Source organism: Rattus norvegicus, chromosome 10, assembly GCF_021556685.1.
Source record: "Rattus norvegicus strain SHRSP/BbbUtx chromosome 10, alternate assembly SHRSP_T2T, whole genome shotgun sequence".
NCBI lineage: Eukaryota > Metazoa > Chordata > Mammalia > Rodentia > Muridae > Rattus > Rattus norvegicus.
The window spans coordinates 19,526,512-19,546,170 of NC_141543.1; the positions used below are offsets into that span (position 1 = coordinate 19,526,512).

Sequence of the window (19,659 nt, forward strand, 5' to 3'; positions counted from 1 at the left end):
CTGTCTCCACTCACAACCACAGTCTGTGCAGCTTTTATTTCAACAGGGAAGTAATAAAATCTATATACAGTCTAAAACCAGTAGAAAAGGTGAGTAAAAAGGACCCATGGTCCATCTGGGTCCAGCCAGGGGCGGTGGCACATGCCTTTACTCCCAGCACTTGGGAGGTGGAGGCAGGCAGATCTGTGAGTTTGAGGCCAGCCTGGTTGACAGTGAGTTCCAGGCAAGCCAGAGCTACATAGTGAGACCCTGTCTCAAAACAAAAGTCTATGGAGTGATATGAATGGTGGGGCCGGGCAAGCATCGTACCTGGCGCCCAGAGCAGGGCCTGGGCATTTCTCTGGTAGAAGTAAGAGTGAGGCCTTATGAAAGACCCCGCACTGAGCAGAGGCAGAGAGGACACTGCCTAGCTGTTTGAGCCTGTCTACCTGTCTCCACAGGACAGGCGGACATTCCAAGGCCATCATGGAGGTCCAGCCTGACTTACAGACCCAGAAGGAGTCAAGCCTGGCCTGGATTCTGTTAGCATGTCCAAACCTGCAAAGAAAGAGTTCTATTTCAGATCCCATATGGCCCAAGGATTCCCTTCCAGACGGTCTAAGTCTCCCAGCCCTCTACTGTTAACTGCCCGGGCTACTTGCCCCTCACCCACTCTCCAAGTTCTGTCCCATGCAACTCCTGTCAAGAGCCCAAGCCATAGGTACTTACCTTCACGGTGCTATCCACAGCCCCCGAGAAGAGCCGGCCCCGGGAGACAGCCAGTGCAGTTACACTGCCCTGATGGCGCAGCAGCGTCTGTGTGCAGATCATGTTGTCCATGCTCCAGACCTAGGGGATGAAGGACCATGGGAGATGAGGGCCTACCCTGGCCCAGCCACCTCTGGCCTCTTCCTCCTGGGCAGCACATACCCTGAGGGAGCGGTCATAGGATGCGCTGAAGACTTTGGTCTGGTCTGGTGTTGAAATGACTGCCAGGGCATATACTGTGCCCACATGGCCCGTTAGGGTCCGCACCTGCTCTTTGGATTCAATGTCCCATACCTGAAAGGGGGCAGAGTTAAGTGAGACAGAGACCTAAAACAAGGGCAGGAGAGATGGAGGCCTGCTCTAGGGTAGCCCTTACATGAATGAGGTTCTCATAGGTGCCACAGACAATGTGGTGATTCGTCACAGCAATGGAATACACACTGCCACCAGATGTCTGCAGGACATGGATGCAGTCAAGGGTCCGAATGTCCCAGATCTAGGGGAAAGTGTGTCACTTAATCTCAGGCCAGGCACTTGCTTACCTTGGGCCTCAGGGATCCAGGAGACAGCCTCAGAGCATGGTGGAGGGTAGGGAAAGGGCAGAAGAAGCTCTAGGACACCCTAGGAAGGACAGCAGAGGGCAAGTCCCTGCCACCAGGGGTGGCTTGGCACACCTTGATTGTCTGGTAAGAGCCACTGTACAGATAGCTCTGTGCTGCCACCAAGGCCCGCACCCAGTGGTTGAGGCCTGTGAGTTCCTTCTTCAACTTTAGCTCAGTGCCCACGATGTCCCAGACCTGTAGGGATGGCCATGAGCCTGGGCTAGGATGGATGGCATCCATTGGCCCAGGAGCCCCCTCATGCCCACACATGTCTTGCCTATACCTTGATGGCTTTAAGGGAGCCACTGAAGAGCATGTTATGGGAAGACACCAGTGTGCACACAGGGTTGTCATGGGCCCGGATGGTGTTCACCTTCTGCAGGTTCTGGATGTCCCATACCTGCAGGGGGTGACAAGACTTGGGTTAGTAAGGAAGGAGAGAGCACTGGGCCTTCTCGGCCCCCAACCCCTCACCCTGTGCCCACTCACAATGATGGTGCAGTCTGCAGACCCACTGTACAGTTTGCACCTATGGAAGAAAAGTCAACACAGGGAAGGAAAGTCAACGGGAAGCAGAAGAGGCTACCATCCCCTGATTAGCCCCAGGATCCAACATGGTTTGGTCTCAGGGCTACTGCTGCTCCTTGAGTCCCATTCTCTGTGTGCATAGTTGGACGTGAACAACTAGGCTGGTACATTTGATGGCTGAGCTGAGCGAGTGAGGTCACCTATTCTGAACACCAAGTCCCAGGAAGGCCACCACCACTACTAGTAAAGTACCTAGAATCATCACACCCAGCAAGCCCACAAGACACGACAGAGGACAGCCAGCCTTGGGAAGGGCCTACTGACAGGTTAACCATGTAGCTGCTACAACAATATAACCAGAGTTACACCCAAGGTACAGCTATCCTGGTGACAGCTGAGCTATCCTTCCAGCCACCTAACACTAAGGCAGGGCACCGCTCTGCTGGGAATTCATAGACTGTCACCTAGGTATCCAGGTGTGAGTGTTCCATAGGTGGAAGAGACATAAGCTGCACAGGTCCAAACAGGCTCGAGCCCACAGGGTGGCAGTACAGAACATTCTGGCCCTGCCCTGTAGTCAGTGGGTCATATATTAACACTCACCCCTGGATACAGAGCGCCAGCACAATACCGTCATGACCTTCCAGTGTCTTTTGGCACTTGTAAGTGGTACACGTGTCCCACACCTGCAGAGATCAGGTCAGACCAGGCCCATCAGTTGCAGAAAGGACAGGATAGCAGCCATTAGGAGAGAAGACCCAACCATGGATAGCGAATCTGAGGCTGGCATGCAATGCCCAGCTGAGCCCAACCATGCTGCGGAGCCTGTGGAATAGAACCCCACTCACCTTGATCGTCTTGTCAGAAGAGCCACTGAAGAGCAGGTCACCCATGGAGTAGACACAGAGACACCAGACAGGGCCCTGGTGTCCCACGAAGGTCCCTTTGCACTTGAAGATCTGCTGAGGATCATAGGCTGCAGATGGGAGAAGTTAATGAGGGAACAGTAGGGCCTTGGGGACAGTGTGGGAACAGGGGCGGGCGGGCTATACTCACATCCCAGGATACCCATGTTCAGGCGTGCATTGATATGAGACAGCTCATCCTGCAAGGCCAAGAACAGCAGACAATGGATGGGTAGGACTCACCTGAGCTGTGGTAAAGCCACAGAACCCTAGGCCTTGGGTCAGCTCATAATGGAATACAGATCCTGAAACCCTGAACACTAAGGCAAAGCCTGAGGAGGAACCCCAATCTGTCCTCCTGAGTCTCACCACTGCAGCCAGCACCCACTCACATTCAACATGGATGCATCCCTCCGGAATTCCATGAGGTCCTCACTGAGCTTGCTCTGGTTCTCATCGAGGACATCTGAGCAACAAGAAAAGAAAGGTATTACTCGAGTCCACCACAGTGTTGAATACCGTGTTCTCTGAACTAGACTTACCGAACTTGAGCTCAAGGCTTTTCTCCAGCTGGTCAATCTTCTCTGAGAGTTTGCCCAGCATGGAACGCAGAAAGGCAATCTCCTGGTCCTTCTGGGCCAGTGCCACATGCATCTCGTGGAAGCGGTCATCGGTCTGCTGCAGGAATTCCTTCAGGCCCTCAAAGCGACATGTTTCTAAGTGCGTCTCATAGGTGTCCTGATTCCCAATAAATGTGCACCTGGGGGAACAGCACAGCTGCCCACCTGCCTGGTTGTCAGGACTAAGAGCCCTTAGCCTCTCTGACCCTATTAAATCCTCAAGAGTCATCATAGTCAAGCCCATTACCCCCAGATCAGCAACCTTCCTGACTCCACCATCCAGCAGTCAGGACGCTTAACCAGTGAAATCTTATACCTCCAGAATTCTTCAAGGATCCCCCCTCCCTAAGAATAAAATGTCTGCCCATCACCAGCCTCCCTGTTCTGAACAGCTGGGCAGGATCCTTCTTTCTTTGTTTCCCTGCTTCCCCTCCACACCCATTTCAGCCACTTGTTCAAATCTACGCCCCTTCTCCCTCCTTCCCTGATACCCCACTTCCAACCTGTTCGTCCTTTCTGTGTTCTCCTGGGCACCGGACGTGGGCTGTGATGGCATGTGGCTTCTGGCTCTGGTGCATGTCCAGGCACAGCTCACAGAAGCCGTCAGCCGAGGGCTCAGACCCACCGCCCCCCACCCCCCACTCACCCGTACTTAGAGTGGGGACACTTGATGTGCTCGCATTCTTTCAGGTGGGCCTCGAGGTTCATCTTGAGAAGGGGTGGGCAGCTGGGGTTGTTGGGGCAGCGCACAGGCCTGTAGTCACAACTACTCTCGTGGTCCCTGTGCATACGCAGGACACGGGGGCTGAGCTGAGACCCCACAAAGTTGCCCCAGAGACATAAAGGTGCTCAGCAACCCCAGGGAGTTGGAGGACCCGAAGGTACTCACTTCCGGGCACTAAGCTTGATGGTGAAGGGGCAGCCCCTTGGGTCTACCTCAAAGACACCGGGCTTCCCAGTGCCTGCTGCACGGCAGCCATGCCGACAATGTATGAAGAGCTCTCCAATCTGCTCAGCTACTGCAATGTTGTTTACCACCACTGTCAGCTTGGCATTGTCCACAGGACACTTCTCTGGGAGAGGAGGACATGTTGAGCCCACCACCTGCCCAGCCACCTCTCTCCCTGGCAGCTTTGCCCAGTGGGAAGCCAAGTCCTGGGGAGGGAGATGCAACGGCACGACAGGTGGAAAGAAGCCCACCGGGTGCCCTGTCTACTCTTTCAACTGCCCCAAGGTGCCGGTGCAGGAAGAGCTGCACAGCAGGCCTCCCAGAGGACGAGCAGGTGATGACAGAGGGCAGAAGGGCAGCCAGTGGGTGTGGAGCAGCAGCAGGGACTGCCAGGGACAACAGCACCTGTCAGCCCAAGCCCTCACCCTGGGACCCAGCCCACGCCCACCACAGCCAAGGCTGAGTCTGGAGACACCAGGAATTGGGGTCTGCTTTACTATCGAGGTCCTTCGCCAGGCCCGAACCCTGGCAACACTATGCAAGCCCTGGGAGAGGCCACACATGCCTAGATAGGAAACCAGTGGCCTCTGCTGGCAGCCTGGGAAAGGGCAGGGTGGGAATTACCTACCAACTTCACCAGTCTGAATGGGAGGCACAGACCTACCTGACTTCAAGGCGCATCGTCTGCAGAAGGTGTGCTGTGGGGACAAAAAGTGGACTTGGGGGACTCCAGTCAGAGTCTCACATCATCCCACACCACTGCAGAGAGCTCCGGCTGGACAGCCAGCTTAGGATGAACAGGGCTAAGGTCCTCGGTCAGGGTCAGCAGGCAGAGTCGGGTGGGAGAGGTGTGTGTGCTTACCCCACACGTAGTGATCACAGGGTCCTTGAACACACTGCAGCAGAGCTGGCAGCACAGCTTCACCGAGGGCTGCTCCGCAAACACCAATGGCTCCTAGACAGAGCGGAGCAAAATGGTCAGCACGTGGGCCACAAGTGGGGGCTTCAGGCATAGACCCTCAGTGACATTAATTACCCAAGCCGCCTGCACGTTCACCCGTCCAGGGCTGTTCACTGGCACTGAGACCCATGAGAGGACCAAGGAGCTAAAGCAAGGGGTGTGGTTCAGAGGCAGGCTGTGAGCAGTGAGAAACTGACACACAGCATCTGCACACATGGTCTCAGCCTTACTGGCCTCTCTTCCTGCCTTACAGACTAGCAAAGGACCCCGTCTGAGCCCCACCTTCCCACAACTCATCCCCAGGCAGCCTTCACATAGACTAGAGGCCCTAATCGGGTCTGACCTACCCACAGCATGAGCTATGTTGGTGCGGTCTGAGGGACAGTGCCCTGTGCCACTGCAGCACTGACAACCCTGGAAGATGATTCCTGCCAAGCCCACCACACCTACCGGCTCCTCTTCCTCCTCAGGCAGCGAGAACGTGGAGCGCAGGGACATGCTGGACTCGGAGTGCAGGGAGCGGACAGAGATGGCTGAGTCAGAGCGGCGAGGAGTGTTGATGGGGGGCTGCACAGATGGAGGCAGCCTGTCAGGGGGTTGAGCCCTGTGGAGGCAGGGGCGCCCCTAAGCCACCCCACTTCCAGCAAACCCACAAGGCTGTGGATTGTGTGTGGGAGGCTGGGATGGCCTCAATCCCGTGGCCTGTGGCGGCCAGCCCTGGCCTTTGGTGCTGGGCTGCCCGTTCTTGCCTGCCAACTTTCTTTGTGTAAATGGAGAGATTTCCTGCTATTCAATTTTACAGGACATGCTCAGGCTTCTTCCTGCTTCCCGTGAGGGAATGTGGGCCGCAGAGAGGCTGCATCTACCAGCCAATCCTGGGGCAGCTAAGACACCAGATTACCCAACAGAAAAGAGTAGAAGTCTGGTCAAGGAGAGGAGCCCATGGGCTGAGCTGCCTTGTCCAGGAGACACTAGACCCAGCCGGGAAGGCTCACTGGGACATTTCACCAGAGGCTGACCTCGCCTCCTCAGACCTGAAGGGAAGGAGCAACCTTTGATGAGGTCGTAGGGGAAGAGAGGCATGGTATCCAAGAGCTACTGCTGCCATAGCTCCTCCATGCAGGACCCAATGCCTAGGCTCACCTACCTCTCCCGAGCCTATGTCCAGAATAGGGAAGGGGGCCATGAGATAGGGATGCAGCCCATCCCAGTTCTGGGCGTCCCTAAACAGAGGCAGAGGCTGGGCACATATTCACCCACCAGGGCAGTTCCCATCTCTCCTTACTCCGATGTCCCAAGTTACATCGTGCATGGGAGTGCCCTGTGAGACCCAGAGGCTAAAGTTAAAGGAAGTGGGTCATACCCCCACAGACAGCAATGGCAGGCAGAGGACACAGCTCCTAGGCAGGAGCTAGTACAGAGCTGTAGTCTCCCCTCTGCCTACTGGCTAGTGCAACTCTTAGACTCCCCCACTCCCACTCCCCGTGCCAAGCACAGCAACTAAGGCCAGTCAATGCGGTGGGGTGGGCATGGCTGCTCAATGTCCTACAGCAAACACAAGATTCTAGGACATCACACTAAAGTTACTATAACCTGTCAGATGCCCCAGAGTTATCCAAAACCAGAAGCACAATGAATCCACTTCCAAGGCCCAGGCTGCAGTCAGGAGTTGGGTGGAGACTGAGAGAGGTGAAGCTGTGGGGTATGGGTACCAGGTATCTAACCCATCCTGGGGCTAAGGGCAGTGCCTGCCCCGTAATATGCCTACTGGATGTTTATCTTCCTAATGAAAAGGGAAAAAAGGGGTTGGGCATGGTGGCACATTCCTTTAATCCCAACACTCCAGAGTCAGAGACAGACAGATCTCTGTGAGCTCAAGGACAGCCTGGTCCATATAGTGAGCTCCAGGATAATGAGGAGCACATAGAGACCCTGTCTCAAACAAAACAAAACAATGACAATGAACCCCACCAAATATAAAAGCAAAAAGAAAAGGGAAAAGAAGTCTGGTTCCTCTGCCGTCCAACAAAGACTTCGGTCCTGGCAGTCATCCTCTGTCCCATGGGCAGATTCACCTAACTATACCTTTTATGGCTCCCACCTCCCTTAAGATGGAGCCCAAACTGCCTGAAATTGGCCTTCAGGGGACATGCCCTAAAGCACAGTTCCACAAACTGGCTGCTTCCTGCCACCATCCGGCTACAGGAGCCTCCTCTTAGTTTCAGGAATGCAACAAGTGCTCAGACCTCAAGGTGCCTCACCATCCTGACTCTGCTCTCCTGCCAGCTCCTCTTAGGACCTGGGCCTCAGTGAGGAGGGCCTGACAGGAGGGTTGGGGATCACACTGGGCTCCTGCATCGTGGAGACCTACCATGCCGTCCTCCTCATCCCGTGGCGAATAGGCAAGGGTGCTAGAGGAGGAAGGCGTCCTGCGATGCTGTTTGTATGTGCTGGTCCCATCAGCTGCTGAAAGAGAGGGGAAGGGCTGAGTGACACAGCTGTCAGTGGAGGAAGGGGCTGAAGGGATGGAGACATCTGGCAGGGCTACGGAACCCTTCGGATTGTCTCTAGCTCTCAGCCTCCCTGTCCTAGACTGGGACATGGTTATCCAGGATAGTCTTCCAAGGTAAACCAGTACCAGCAGTGTGGCCCTGGCTCATCAGACTGCAGACAACTGAGAATGGACTGCTAGCTGCCCTGCCTGCCCTACTTACCAACAGGAGACGTAAATGCATTTCCTGCCTCTAGTGTAGAGAACCTGGGACTTGGCTCATGCTCACACCAGCACTAGATCCCCAACCTTTGCTGCCCTTTCCTTCTTTCTTTCTTTTTAAATTGTACATGGATGAGTGTTCTGCCTACATGTATGTCTATGCACCACTTATGTGACTGGTACCCATGGAAGCCAGCAAACAACATCGGATCTCCTAGAATTGGAGTTAAAGATTGCTCTGAAACACCATGAGGGTGTTGAGAATTGAATCTGGGTCCTCTGGAAGAAAAGCCAGTGCTTTTAACCACTGAGATATCTCTCCAGATTCAGTTTTTGTTGAATCTGGCTTTTTGAGACCTGGGACTCATAGAGATAGACCTGTTGCTGCCTCCCAAGAGCTGAGATTAATGCAGGAAGACAGGGTCTCCTTAGACTGCTCAGGGTTACCTCAGAAGCATTACTTTCCTGCCTTTACCTCCCAACCGCTAGGATTACAGGCAAGCACCACCAAGCCCAACTAAGATCTTTCTCTCATACCCCCGACAAGGTTCCATTCTTCAGCCCAACAAGGGGCCCCCATGCCTTGCTGGGCACAGAATCAACCCCAAATAGTATATGAGTAGCCTGGCATCTTTCTAGGGTGGGTCACTTGGGGGCTTCCCTTCGATCTTTAAAGTAACTGCCAGGTTGACAAAGAGGAAACAGAGCAACTGAAGGACCTCAGCAAATACACGTCTAGTCTATGTCCTCCCTATTCCTCCCTAACCCAACCAAAATCAGGAATTGGAGCTAGACTTTTGGTCTCCCTCCCTCTTGCCTATAGAATACCTTGTCCAGCCTGGTCCTGAAAGCTGAGGTTCCCCAAGAATGAAAGGTCAAGGCTCCATGTGGGAACCAGAGAACCATCTCATAGGCCCTATAAGGCTTGCAGCGCCAAGGATAGGCTACAACCAGCACAGGTTAAAACTGAGCCAGATGTCATAGCAATCAGACCCTTAAGGCTTCCATTCAAGATTAGGAACTGCCTATCCTGTGACTGGGCCGGATGAGGCGAGTACTGGTTCACTGTTGACTAGCTGATATGCTATTTGGCTCTGGAACCCTCAACAGTGCTGATAAGCACTGTGCAGTCTCTAAAGGTGTACAAACTGTTAAGTAATGGCCTCCTGGTAGGGGTGTGGGAGAAGAGGCCCTCTCTTGAGAATTCTCAGGTCATCCAGAAATAAAAGGCACTGGTGTGCACCTGGTAGCCCTGTGCCTTCAGCCATGGGAAGGCAATTAAAAAACCAATTAGTAGCTGGTGCACTCCTGCAGTGGAGTAAGTACGGGAGAAGCAGAACAGCATGCCCCAGAAGCCTGGCCCTCCCCGCCTTCAGCATGGATGCTGCCCCACGGCCCCATCCTACGCTATGATCTCTTGAAGCGCTTGTCTGACGGCACCAGATCCCACTCACACACTCAGACACTAGGAGCCATGGCTGGGCTGAGGCAGGGGTCACCATAAGATAGGGATACAACTAGTGGTACCAGGAAGGTCAAGACTGCCCCCCACAGGGGATGGGCATGTTTTCAGGGTGAAGAGGGGGGCACTGATAACAAAGGTGAGGCACAGGAACAGGACTCCTTAACTCTGTTTTGCTGGAGACTTAGACATGGGAAGAAACAGAAGCCAGGAGACCACCCTACCAGGAAGTGCCCGTAGAGTACAAATCTTCCTGGTCAGGCTCACCTTTGGTAATGGTGGTGACGGTCGAAAAGGTAGGCCCAAAGGTTGTTTCCATCCTGGTCTAAGACAATGGAAAAGGCTTAATGCAAGATGCACAGGATCACACACACTGCCATGCTTACCTGCTGGTGGCCCCCTGCATGCATATGCAGGGACACACCATCAACAGGCACAGACTATCCTGAGGGACCCTCCAAGGAGGAAGAGGACTGGCAGTAGCTCTGCCCTCGGTGGCATGTTATACATTTAGCATTCGGGGGGCCTGGAGTGTGGTAAGCAGAGCGCAGGCCCTCACCTACAGGCTCTTCTCTTACCCCACTGCTGTCTGAGGCAGGAAGGTTGGCAGGCCCCCCGGAGAAGCGGTTGTAGCGGGCACTCTTGGCTGAGCTCATGCTCTAGAGAGGCATCCAGGGTCCTTGGGCAGTGTCCCCTATGAGAGAAACACAAATGAGGGGCTTTAGAGGTGGCATTCTGGTTTCCTGCAAGTGAGCAAACCCCCCCCCCCCCCCGTAGACTTCTGGCCAGCCCATCTCAGGGCAGGTCTTAACTTCTTCCTACCTCTAATACTATGTGAGTAGATCCACAATGGGCAAAGGCCTTCCTGCCTACCCCACTCAGGCAGCCAAGGCTCCAGGTACAGCTGATCTTTAGTGGTACCATCCCTTCAGGACTGAAGCTTTTGAGGAAGCCAAATAGTTCTACCCCTGACGTGAAAAACCCCACTGTGTGGCTAATCTTCAGGTCCTGATCACAGTTGGTCACTTCACAGCCTACTTTTTTGCAGGTCAAATGTCCCCATGGCTAAGGCTGGGGTCTTGCTTTCTGCTCATCCATTAGACTGGGCCTAAGGTGTGGCACACATACCAAGACTTAGTCACACGGGGACCCACCAAACTACATAAATCTGTTCCCTGTTATAGCACATGCTATTAGTACCCTGCCAGGACCACAAAGAACCAATAGGCAGTCACTTGAGCCTGTCTCCCAGATGTAGTCATACAGGGCAAGTCACAGGAAAAAGAGGAACCCTAGAACCGAACCAGTGGAGATCACCCATAACAACTGTGCCACTCAGGAGCTAGGGTAGCATAGGGACAATGGCAGCATACAAGGGCCAATGTCCCCGTTCGGCCCAGAAGAGAAGGTCAGAAGAAAGGGTAGACATGTGGCATCTACAGGAAAGAAACCCAGTTAGTAGGTCACACTCACTCACCCTGTGACATTATAGCTGTAGACAGGCAGGGACATGGCATTGTCAGAAGGCATCCCCTACGGGATCCCAAGGGCGGCGCTAGCTCACCATGTTCATTCGTTCTTCAGGCTCATGGCCGAAGTGGAGCCTTTGAAGCCACCTTCTAGGGAGCCATGGTGGTGGAGTATCCATTCCACAAGCCAGGACCACACCACAGGGTAGCCTGGTATGTGCCAAGGCTCTCAGACAGTATCTACCACAGTTCCCTAGGAATGGTGCACGTGCCACGTTCTCTATCGGGGCCCCCAGCACTGTCTCTTCTACAAACACTGAAAGGCCGCAAAGTGTGTCCTGCTTTACTCAGATTTGTTCAGCTCCAACCAGAGGCCTTTGAGGAAGGACTGGCGCCCACCCTGTCTGCAACCCTAGCTGAATCCTGGTCCTTTCCTTTACTCCCCAGGCCTCACCCACCTCTTCAGCTGCCCATCCCATCTCACTTCCAACCCATCTCACAAATCAGGGTAGCTCCTGCCCTGGCACTGTAACTGGCACTGTCAGGCACTTGCTACCTGTCACTCCAAATGCCCTCAAGTATAGGAAAGTGGAACTCTCTAAAAGGCGGCCAAGGCCTACCTCTTCCTGACCCTAGCCGCATGTCAGAGCTGCCAACATAAGCCAGAGGCTCTGTGGTATTCACTTCCTCCCTCTATTACATCAGCCTCAATACCACCAAATATTCAAAGGCTCAACTGTGATTCTAGAGCTTGGCTCTGGGTACTTTAGACTGGACTCTCTAAGGAAAGACGTACAGAAGAGGTAGCCCTGAGGGAAAGATGTGGATGTGGCCTGAAGGATACCCTGTATTTTTCTGCCCCTTTTCCCCAATCCACTTCCTGAGGAGGAAGGTCCTTGACAGTCTGCCAGGGTCTTGCTTGTCAAAGGGATGAGCAAGGATGAACCAGTAGGTGGCCTCGTGAGCAGGAGAGTGCCCCATTGATTGTGACCCTTGCAGGGAGCTCCTAGGGTTTAAACAAAGCTGTTGCTTGTTTGTTGAACAGTGGTGCCCTCCTAGCATGACATTCAGTTAGCCTAAACCTGGAGACTTCAGGGCTTGCTCTATAAGTGTGAAAGGTTTAATCCTTTGGAGAAACCTGGGAGGTGAGCTCACAGAGTGTTATTAAGAGACAGACAGACCTACATTCTAATGAGTTGCTTCCGAGTACCTGTTACTCTGGCCTGTGAGCCCAGGAACACAGTGCCTGGTTAGGCTTTGCTCTATTGTAAGGTTAAAAGAAAAAGTACACAACAGCAACCTGTGAATCAGTAGCCAGCCTATAGAGCCAGTATAGGGAACAGAACTAGCCTAAGAGGAAGCACAGAGCCAAAATGAACTGGAAAAACAGGAAGCAGCTTCCCAATTCACATGGGTTCAGCCTCCTTCAGGGACCCAAGGGTAGGCTAACCTCAGGCTAGCGTCCCAAACTGTGCAAAGCCCACAAGGACGCCACTACCCTCAACAGGACTGAGAAGCACACTGAAGGTCATGTCTTCAGGCTCTAAGCTTTGCAATAAGGGGATTCAGCAGCTAGTGGGGACCATTCCTCAGACAACAGGGAAAGTATCACACAAGCCAAACCCACCACTCTGCTGAGGGGCGCTAGCTGACAGCTGTTAACCTCAGTGGGAACTCCTTTGGGGTTATGTGTCCTGGAAGCCAGCTCTTTCCTGTTCTCTCACTCCAGGGTGGAAGGACAGCTTTCTATAAGACGACACACAATCTCAACCTGGAGAGAGCAGCGGGCAGTAGGCTACCCACGATCTGCCATAGAAACTCTCTGCCCTCTCCCAAGGACAAGACTATCTGTCTATCTGTGGAGCCCAGAACATATAAGCCCCTAAGAAACGGAATTCTTTCAGATTTTTGTAAAAGTAGTATTAAAAACTAAACGTAGAAAAAGAACCAAATAAAAAAAAAAAAAAACTGAACATAGTGCTGGGCTGGGGTGATACATGTCTTCAATCTCAGCACTGGGGAGGCAGAGGCAGGTGGATCTCTGTGAGTTCAAGGCCAGCCTAGTCTACAGAGCGAGTTCTAGGATAGCCAAGACTACATAGAGAAACCCTGTCTTGAAAAAAAAAAAAAACCACCTGAACTCAGTGGGGCTGGTGAGATGCCTCAGTGTCTCTGAGTTCAATTCCTAGCATCCACTCTGTGGCTCACAGCAGCCTGTACCTCCTGTTCCAAAGGATCTGATACGCTTTTCTAACTTCCCAGGCACACATGTAGCAAACAGACATACATAAGTCAAAACTTTCAAATAATAAAAATAAGTAAAAGTACAAAAAATTAGGAAAAAACAAGGAAATTAAACTTGAGAGCTCATACAGACTAGTGCTCTACCACTGGACCATGTTCCTAGTCCCAAGATTTTTTTTTTTCAAGTCAGGGTTTCTCTGTGTAGCCCTGGCTGTTCTGGAACTCACTTTGTAGTCCAGGCTGGCCTCGAACTCACAGAGACCCACCTGCCTCTGCCTCCCAAGTGCTGGGATTAAAGACATGCGCTACCACCGCCCAGCCTAGGATTTTTTTTTTTTTTAAGACAGTCTCACTACAGCTCAAGCTGGTTTTGCACTGATGATCTTCCTGCTTCAACCGCCATGGGCTGGGATGACAGACACAAAGCACCACAGCTGGCGACAGAACGCTACCTTCTCGACTTACTTTTTTCTCTTGTCAGATTCTTGTCCCACTTATCTCTCTGTGTGCACATTAGAATGTGTATGTACCACGGTCCCCAGCACAAGTGTGTAGAGGTCAGAAAACAAACTGGAGAAGTAGGTTCTCTCCTTCCACACAGGTTGCCAATCTGGGCAGCATGTATAAACACTGATGTATCCCACAAGATGGCACTACTTGTTTGTTTGTTTATTTTGTGTGTATGTGCACGCACACACACATGTGGAAGTCAGAAGACATCTCGTGGGAGTTTGTTCTCTTCCTCGTATCATGTGGGTTGACCTCAGGTCTCAGGTCGTCAGGCTTGATGGCAAGTGCCCTTATCTGCTGAGCCATCTCACCAGACCGAGATTTTTCTTTTTTCTCTTTTTAGATTTATTTTTATTGCTTTATGTTTACAAGTGTTTGCCTTCAAGCGTGTCTGGTGTTTGAGGAGGTGCTGCACCTCTATGTAGTGATGGGAATCGAACCTGGGTCTTTTGCAACACGTGCTCTTATCCATGGAGCCAACTCTCCAGCTCCCCCAAGGTTTATCTCTAAAAGAAGAAAAAAGGGGCTGGAGGGATGGCTCAGTGGTTAAGAGCACTGACTGCTCTTCCAGAGGTCCTGAGTTCAAATCCCAGCAACCACATGGTGGCTCACAACCATCTGTAATAAGATCTGATGTTCTCTTCTGGTGTGTCTGAACACAGCTACAGTGTACTTAGATATAATAAATAAATAAATCTTTAAAAAGAAGAAAAAGTGTGTATGTGCCCATGTTTACGGGTGCATGTGTACTGGTACCTATATAAACCAAAAGGAGGGGGTTGGGGATTTAGCTCAGTGGTAGAGCGCTTGCCTAGCAAGGGCAAGGCCCTGGGTTCAGTCCCCAGCTCCGAAAAAAAGAAAAAAAAAAAAAAAGAAACCAAAAGGAGGGCTGGATTCCCTGGAGTTGAGAGTTTTAAGTGGTTGTGAGAGACCCAACATGAGGACTAGGAACTCAACTTCAGGCTGTTGCCAAAACAGGAAATGCTCTCTAGACCAATCCCTCTGGAGTCTATCTTTTTAAAAAAAATTTTTATTTATCTAATTTTATGTGTGTTACTGTTTTGCCTACGTGTATGTATGTGCACCATAAACATGCAGTGCTCATGCAGAGGCCAAAAGAGAACACTGAATCCCATGAGCTGGAGTTATACTCAGCTGTGCACTGCCATGTTGGTGCTGAGGACTGACCTAGGTCCTCTGCAAGAGCAAGCACTCTTAAAACACTGAGCCATCTCTCCAGCCCAAGAGCAAGCACTCTTAAACACCGAGCCATCTCTCCAGCCCAAGATGTGGTCTTTTTAAAGACAAAAAGTTTGAGAGCCTGAGGCAGGATTGTTTTAAGGCTAAGACCAGACCAGACCAGACTGACAGACATACAGACACACAGACACAGACACAGACACAGACACAGACACAGGCACACACACACACACACACACACACTCCATGGAGGAGGGCACTATCTATCTCGGATGTAACCAGTAGACAAGCCGTGCAAGGCTTCAGTGCCTGAGCCGTGGTGGTCAACAGGCTGGACTTCAGCTAGAGCAGCCTCTGGTCATACTCGCCAGAGTTCCAAGCATATCTCCTGGTATGAGGAAGCCAGTGCAGGAGCCTGAAGAATGTCCAACGCCTACTTCAGCTCCCCTGGGCTCAAAACCAGATCTGGCTGCCAAATCCTATAGAAACAGACGTGGTTGCCATAGCAAATCTACGGACACTCCCTCGGCCTGTCCCCTTGAATGTCCCCCTTTTTTTTCTTTTTCTTTTTTTCGGGGCTGGGATCGAACCCAGGACCTTGCGCTTCCTAGGCAAGCGCTCTACCACTGAGCCAAATCCCCAGCCCCATTTGAATGTCCCCTTAAGCACATCTTTTCCATCCCAAGCAGGCAGGTCTCACAGCCACGGTCGCTTACCTCAGACTTGAAGATCTCTCAGGATCTCTAAAAGCCCTGGGCAGAAAGAGCCCTGCTGGCCTCTTTCCCTCCGAGCTTCCCAGCTCTGTCTCCATCCTCAGCTCTCCTACTGTCCATACCCACCATCCTGACTCGGTGGGTGGGGGTCCCTTAACTTGCTTCCCCTCCCAGTGCTCCGCCTTCTTCTTCCACCCATACCCAGCCTCTGTACCTTGCCTGCTCAGGCCTTCAGAGTTCAGGGAAGTAAACTTCAATCCTCTGCTGCCAGAGGCCCTGGTCTTACCTCACTAGCATTCATTTCTGTGGTACAGGAATCAGGCTTTGTCTACAAGTTGCAGAGGGGTTCCTGGGGGAGGAGAGTAGCCAGATCCAGAGCAAACGGAAAGAGTGCTCTGAGATATATGTCATCCCATTCCAGTGCCCTGCTGTCTCAAACAAACCCAACTGGTATCAAACATGTGGCAGCAGGCCCAGGGATCTGCTTAAGTGGCTTTGACCCCCTTGTGTATGCTTCTTCCTACCCCACAGAAGCTTGGGTAAATCATTAAAGTCCCAGGCCAGACAGAATGTAGAGCAGACACCTATCCAGCCCCATTCCCACACTATACACCTGCTTCTGGCTCTCACAGCAGCTCCACCCATCAAACCTGGATTTCAAGGCTATTCCCCCTGCCCAGTATACAATAGGCACCCCTGGATCTCTTGGGACTGGATGGCCTTATTTCTTGGCTTCTATACTGTGACCTCTTGTGCTTCTGACTTTCAAGAAGCATCAAGTCCTCCATTATCAGCTCAGTTATCCTTAAGTAATCTGTTTTCCTTAAGCCATATTACTCTTCCCTAGGACTGGCACTCTGGGGATACTAAGAGCATCTCTTGAAGGGTGGGGGGTTGGTAGGTTCTTCTCCAAGGGTTTCTCATGGACAAGGAGTCGAGGTCTGATAAAGTGCTTGGTGCCCACTTGCTGGTTAAGACCAGATTCATGAGAACCCTGTGTACAGCAAGATACAACCATCTGACAGTTCCTAAAGGCAGGCGCAGGCTGGCACTTCATGGCAGAGTAATCATGACCAGGGGCCCTAGACTCAGACAGACCTGGGTTCAAATTCTATTGACCATTCAAAAGAGGTAAAACCGGGTAAGTTGCCCAACCTTGAAGGAGACTGTATTTCTCACTATAAAACATTTTAATGGCTCCACATCTGAAAGGAGCTATCAGACACAGCTTCAGATGTGCTTTCTTCCTATTTTCCGTACCAGGCATTGCTTCATCCATGACTTATACCCTCTGGGTGCTTGGATTGGCAAAGACTGTTTAGTCTGACCCCTGAGGAGCTAGAAGCCAGCCGGGAGGGAAGGGTATGAAGCCCCATTTGTTTCTATTATGTCAGCCACAGATTACTAAACACCCTGATCTTTCCCGTTCATTTTCAGAAAGACTCTGATGTAGGGCTACAAGAAGTTACATCAAGGGGGGCAGGGGGGAGAGAAAAAAAAAAAAAAAAAAAGAAGTTACATCAAGGAACTTCTCGGATTTGGGCAGCATTCTTAGCCACTCCTCCCTAGTCTGTGGTCATCTTAGTCAGGCTGTACACAGTGGTTCTGACTTCCTGAAGAGACGGTTACAAATAGACTTAGGACCTCAGGGTACAGGGACTGGAGTTTCCTTGGAGAAACACGAATGTATGGAGTATCTTCAAGAGTGTCTCCATGACTGAAGCAGTGCCTGCCACAAAGACCCTCAAGAAAGACACGAAGAGACTCAGAGAAGGCTGAAGAACAAGCCCAACAGGGAACCATCTGCAAAGGAATGAGCCTGTGTGGTATGTGCAGCAGGAGGGGCAGGAGGGGAGATGAGACTGACTGAAGTGGTACATTTCTCTAGACCTCAGTCTCATCTGATCCTGTTGGCCTGCGTCTAAGGAATCTACGCTAAGACAACTGGCCTCTAATGAGGGTAAGAAGGCGCTGATCCAGCTTCCTCACTATTTCATTTGAATCATAAAATCATTATGCATACCAGAAGGTTCTCAGACTTTGTCCTGATCTGCCTCTTAACCTCACCTATGACTTGTTAGTGCTTTGCTGGCTTGCTCCAAGCCCTTCTCACAAGGCCTTTATCCCTCTGGCTCCCTCTGCCTGTAAGGCTCTTCCCGCAATGCCTCAAGACTGACTGCTTCTCCATCAGGTCTTTGGCTAACTGTAGGGTTCCCTACCAAAAATTTAAGAACGCCCAACACTTTATCTACGTTCAGTTCCCCCACACACACCCCGTAATACTTATCACAGTTCCTCATGAACTTTTTGTCAGTCTCTCGCTCCTTTTAGAATAACAGTACTGGAGGTGTGTTGCCACAAGGAAACATTTACCAAAGTCTTGAGACATTTTTGTCGTAAAAAAAACAGAGCTGTGGGTATTACTACCATCCAGGGTACAAATCCAGAAATACTGCTAAACTGCGTACAACGCATAGGACCCTAGAGGCAGAATGATCTGTCTCAAAACCGCGTACCAGATGAGCTTATCAGTTTGGAATCCGGTTCTCCGCCGACTCTCCAGAGCCTAGGATACTGCTTGGTACACAAGCAGCGCTCAAAATCGTAGGAGTGCGGAGAGAACGAAAGAGAGAGTGAAGGGAAGGAGTGACAGACGGATCTACTGAGAGTCAGGATGACTTACAGAGGCTGAGACCCCAGCTGTCTCAGTCCCGCCCCCCAGGCTAGGCCCACGACCGCTCGCGACGGTCCCATAACCAGCCCGCGCCCCACCGCACTCCGCGGAAGACGGAGTCCCAGGTCCAGTGCGCGGCGCACTCACTCACCCGCCCGCAGCTGCCTGGGAGCAGCGGCTACACCCTCCGGCATCATCTTGCCCCTCTCGGCCCGGGGCCGGGAAAGGTACAGGATACAGGAGCCGGAAGTCCCCGGGCACTGTGCACGTCGGAACTTGTAGTTCACCGACTTCAGGAACTCTAGGGGCTGCTTCACGCTTTGAGCTTCCTAAACTACGACTTCCGGCGCCCTCTGCACTGAAGAACCGGATTGGTAGCTTCAGAATCACTCTATGTTACAGATAGGAATTTGATTGGCTAACAGCCTTGTCACTCATGGACTCGGCTCTACCACCCGGAGGCTATTCCAGCTACCCAAGATACCGCCTCCAAAACAAAATTGACGGTACGATTGGTGGAAACTGCAGGATAGCTTGAGAAGCATATCAGCAGTGGAGGAAGGTGGGCACTTCCTCAGAGATGGACCAATCACGCAAGGGGCAGTTCTATAAACTCTTGAGCCTCGCGAGCAGTCATTCTTTTTGGGGTTTAGCGTGTGTGCGTGCGTTCTTTCGTCCAGTTTTTATAAGGAACGTTTTGTGAACTGTGGTCGCCAGGTGGAACTCAAAAGTCTCCTCGACTGTAGTTCGGCCTTCTTCGAGAAGGACTAAGTCCTAAGGACTTAAACCTTTATCATTTATCTTCTGACTCCTTTTTTGCAGGTAAGAATGAGGCGGGCCTGGCTTCCCTTTGCAGCCCCAAGCCTGTGATGAATTCAATTTCTGACACCTCGTATGAAAACTGCATACATGTGCAGTCTGATTACATTATAAAACTGAGGCTGGGGGCGACGCCATTAATTGGATGGGTTTTGGGTGAAAAGTTTACTTAAGTGAAGATCTATGTTTGTTTTTTTTTCCCCAGAAGCACATTGAGTCGGCTGCAGACCTTCACAGTAAATCGGCTGCATCTCAAGACCCAACGGATAGGAGTGTTGGCTGGTAAGCGGGGCATCTGTGTATCTAAGCTAGCAATAAAGCGGAAGTACAACCTCACTCTGGTCTCAAACGTTATTTCGTGTGCTGTTAGGACAATACCGTAGAGGGCCTGGTCTTTTCACAGTCTGTAAAGGGGCTGCTGAGTCACAAGAGTAAGTCCTTTCTGTCCGTATCCTTCTAGTCTAGGGTGAGCGTTTAAGCTAGTACTGCCTCAGGTGGGACACCCTAATCTTGATAATCCTAATCCTAGTGGGGAGGATATCT

The 19,659-nt window shown here is 51.7% G+C and overlaps 1 protein-coding gene, 1 long non-coding RNA gene and 1 other non-coding gene across 20 annotated transcripts; 2 read left to right on the plus strand and 1 right to left on the minus strand.

Moving 5' to 3' along the window:
* Positions 1-5: 5 nt before the first annotated feature.
* Traf7 (TNF receptor associated factor 7) lies at positions 6-18,533 on the minus strand. Of its 18 annotated transcripts, none has more exons than NM_001127548.2 (21): positions 18,449-18,533; positions 10,066-10,181; positions 9,755-9,812; positions 7,684-7,775; positions 5,763-5,879; positions 5,214-5,306; positions 5,016-5,049; positions 4,292-4,475; positions 4,049-4,183; positions 3,325-3,542; positions 3,175-3,248; positions 2,934-2,982; positions 2,726-2,853; positions 2,481-2,563; positions 1,839-1,878; positions 1,633-1,749; positions 1,422-1,544; positions 1,124-1,243; positions 910-1,041; positions 709-828; positions 6-537 (listed from the first exon to the last, which is right to left on the minus strand). In NM_001127548.2, the coding sequence occupies exons 2-21, from the start codon at positions 10,141-10,143 to the stop codon at positions 523-525; spliced, it is 2,010 nt and encodes a 669-aa protein (NP_001121020.1). In that variant the 5' UTR covers positions 10,144-10,181; positions 18,449-18,533; the 3' UTR covers positions 6-522. The 18 variants fall into 18 exon arrangements, with proteins under 18 accessions (NP_001121020.1, NP_001402082.1, XP_087428947.1 ...); NM_001415153.1 differs by having other exon boundaries at positions 7,684-7,778; XM_087572821.1 differs by having other exon boundaries at positions 18-537; positions 4,055-4,183; positions 9,755-9,807.
* A 402-nt stretch (positions 18,534-18,935) lies between these two features.
* On the plus strand, positions 18,936-19,452 carry LOC102551976 (uncharacterized). Its single transcript, XR_015631477.1, has 2 exons — positions 18,936-19,119; positions 19,322-19,452. It is a non-coding gene; the product is annotated as an uncharacterized LOC102551976 (long non-coding RNA).
* On the plus strand, positions 19,159-19,241 carry Snord60 (small nucleolar RNA, C/D box 60). The gene has a single exon (XR_015632463.1). It is a non-coding gene; the product is annotated as a small nucleolar RNA SNORD60 (small nucleolar RNA).
* Positions 19,453-19,659: the final 207 nt, after the last annotated feature.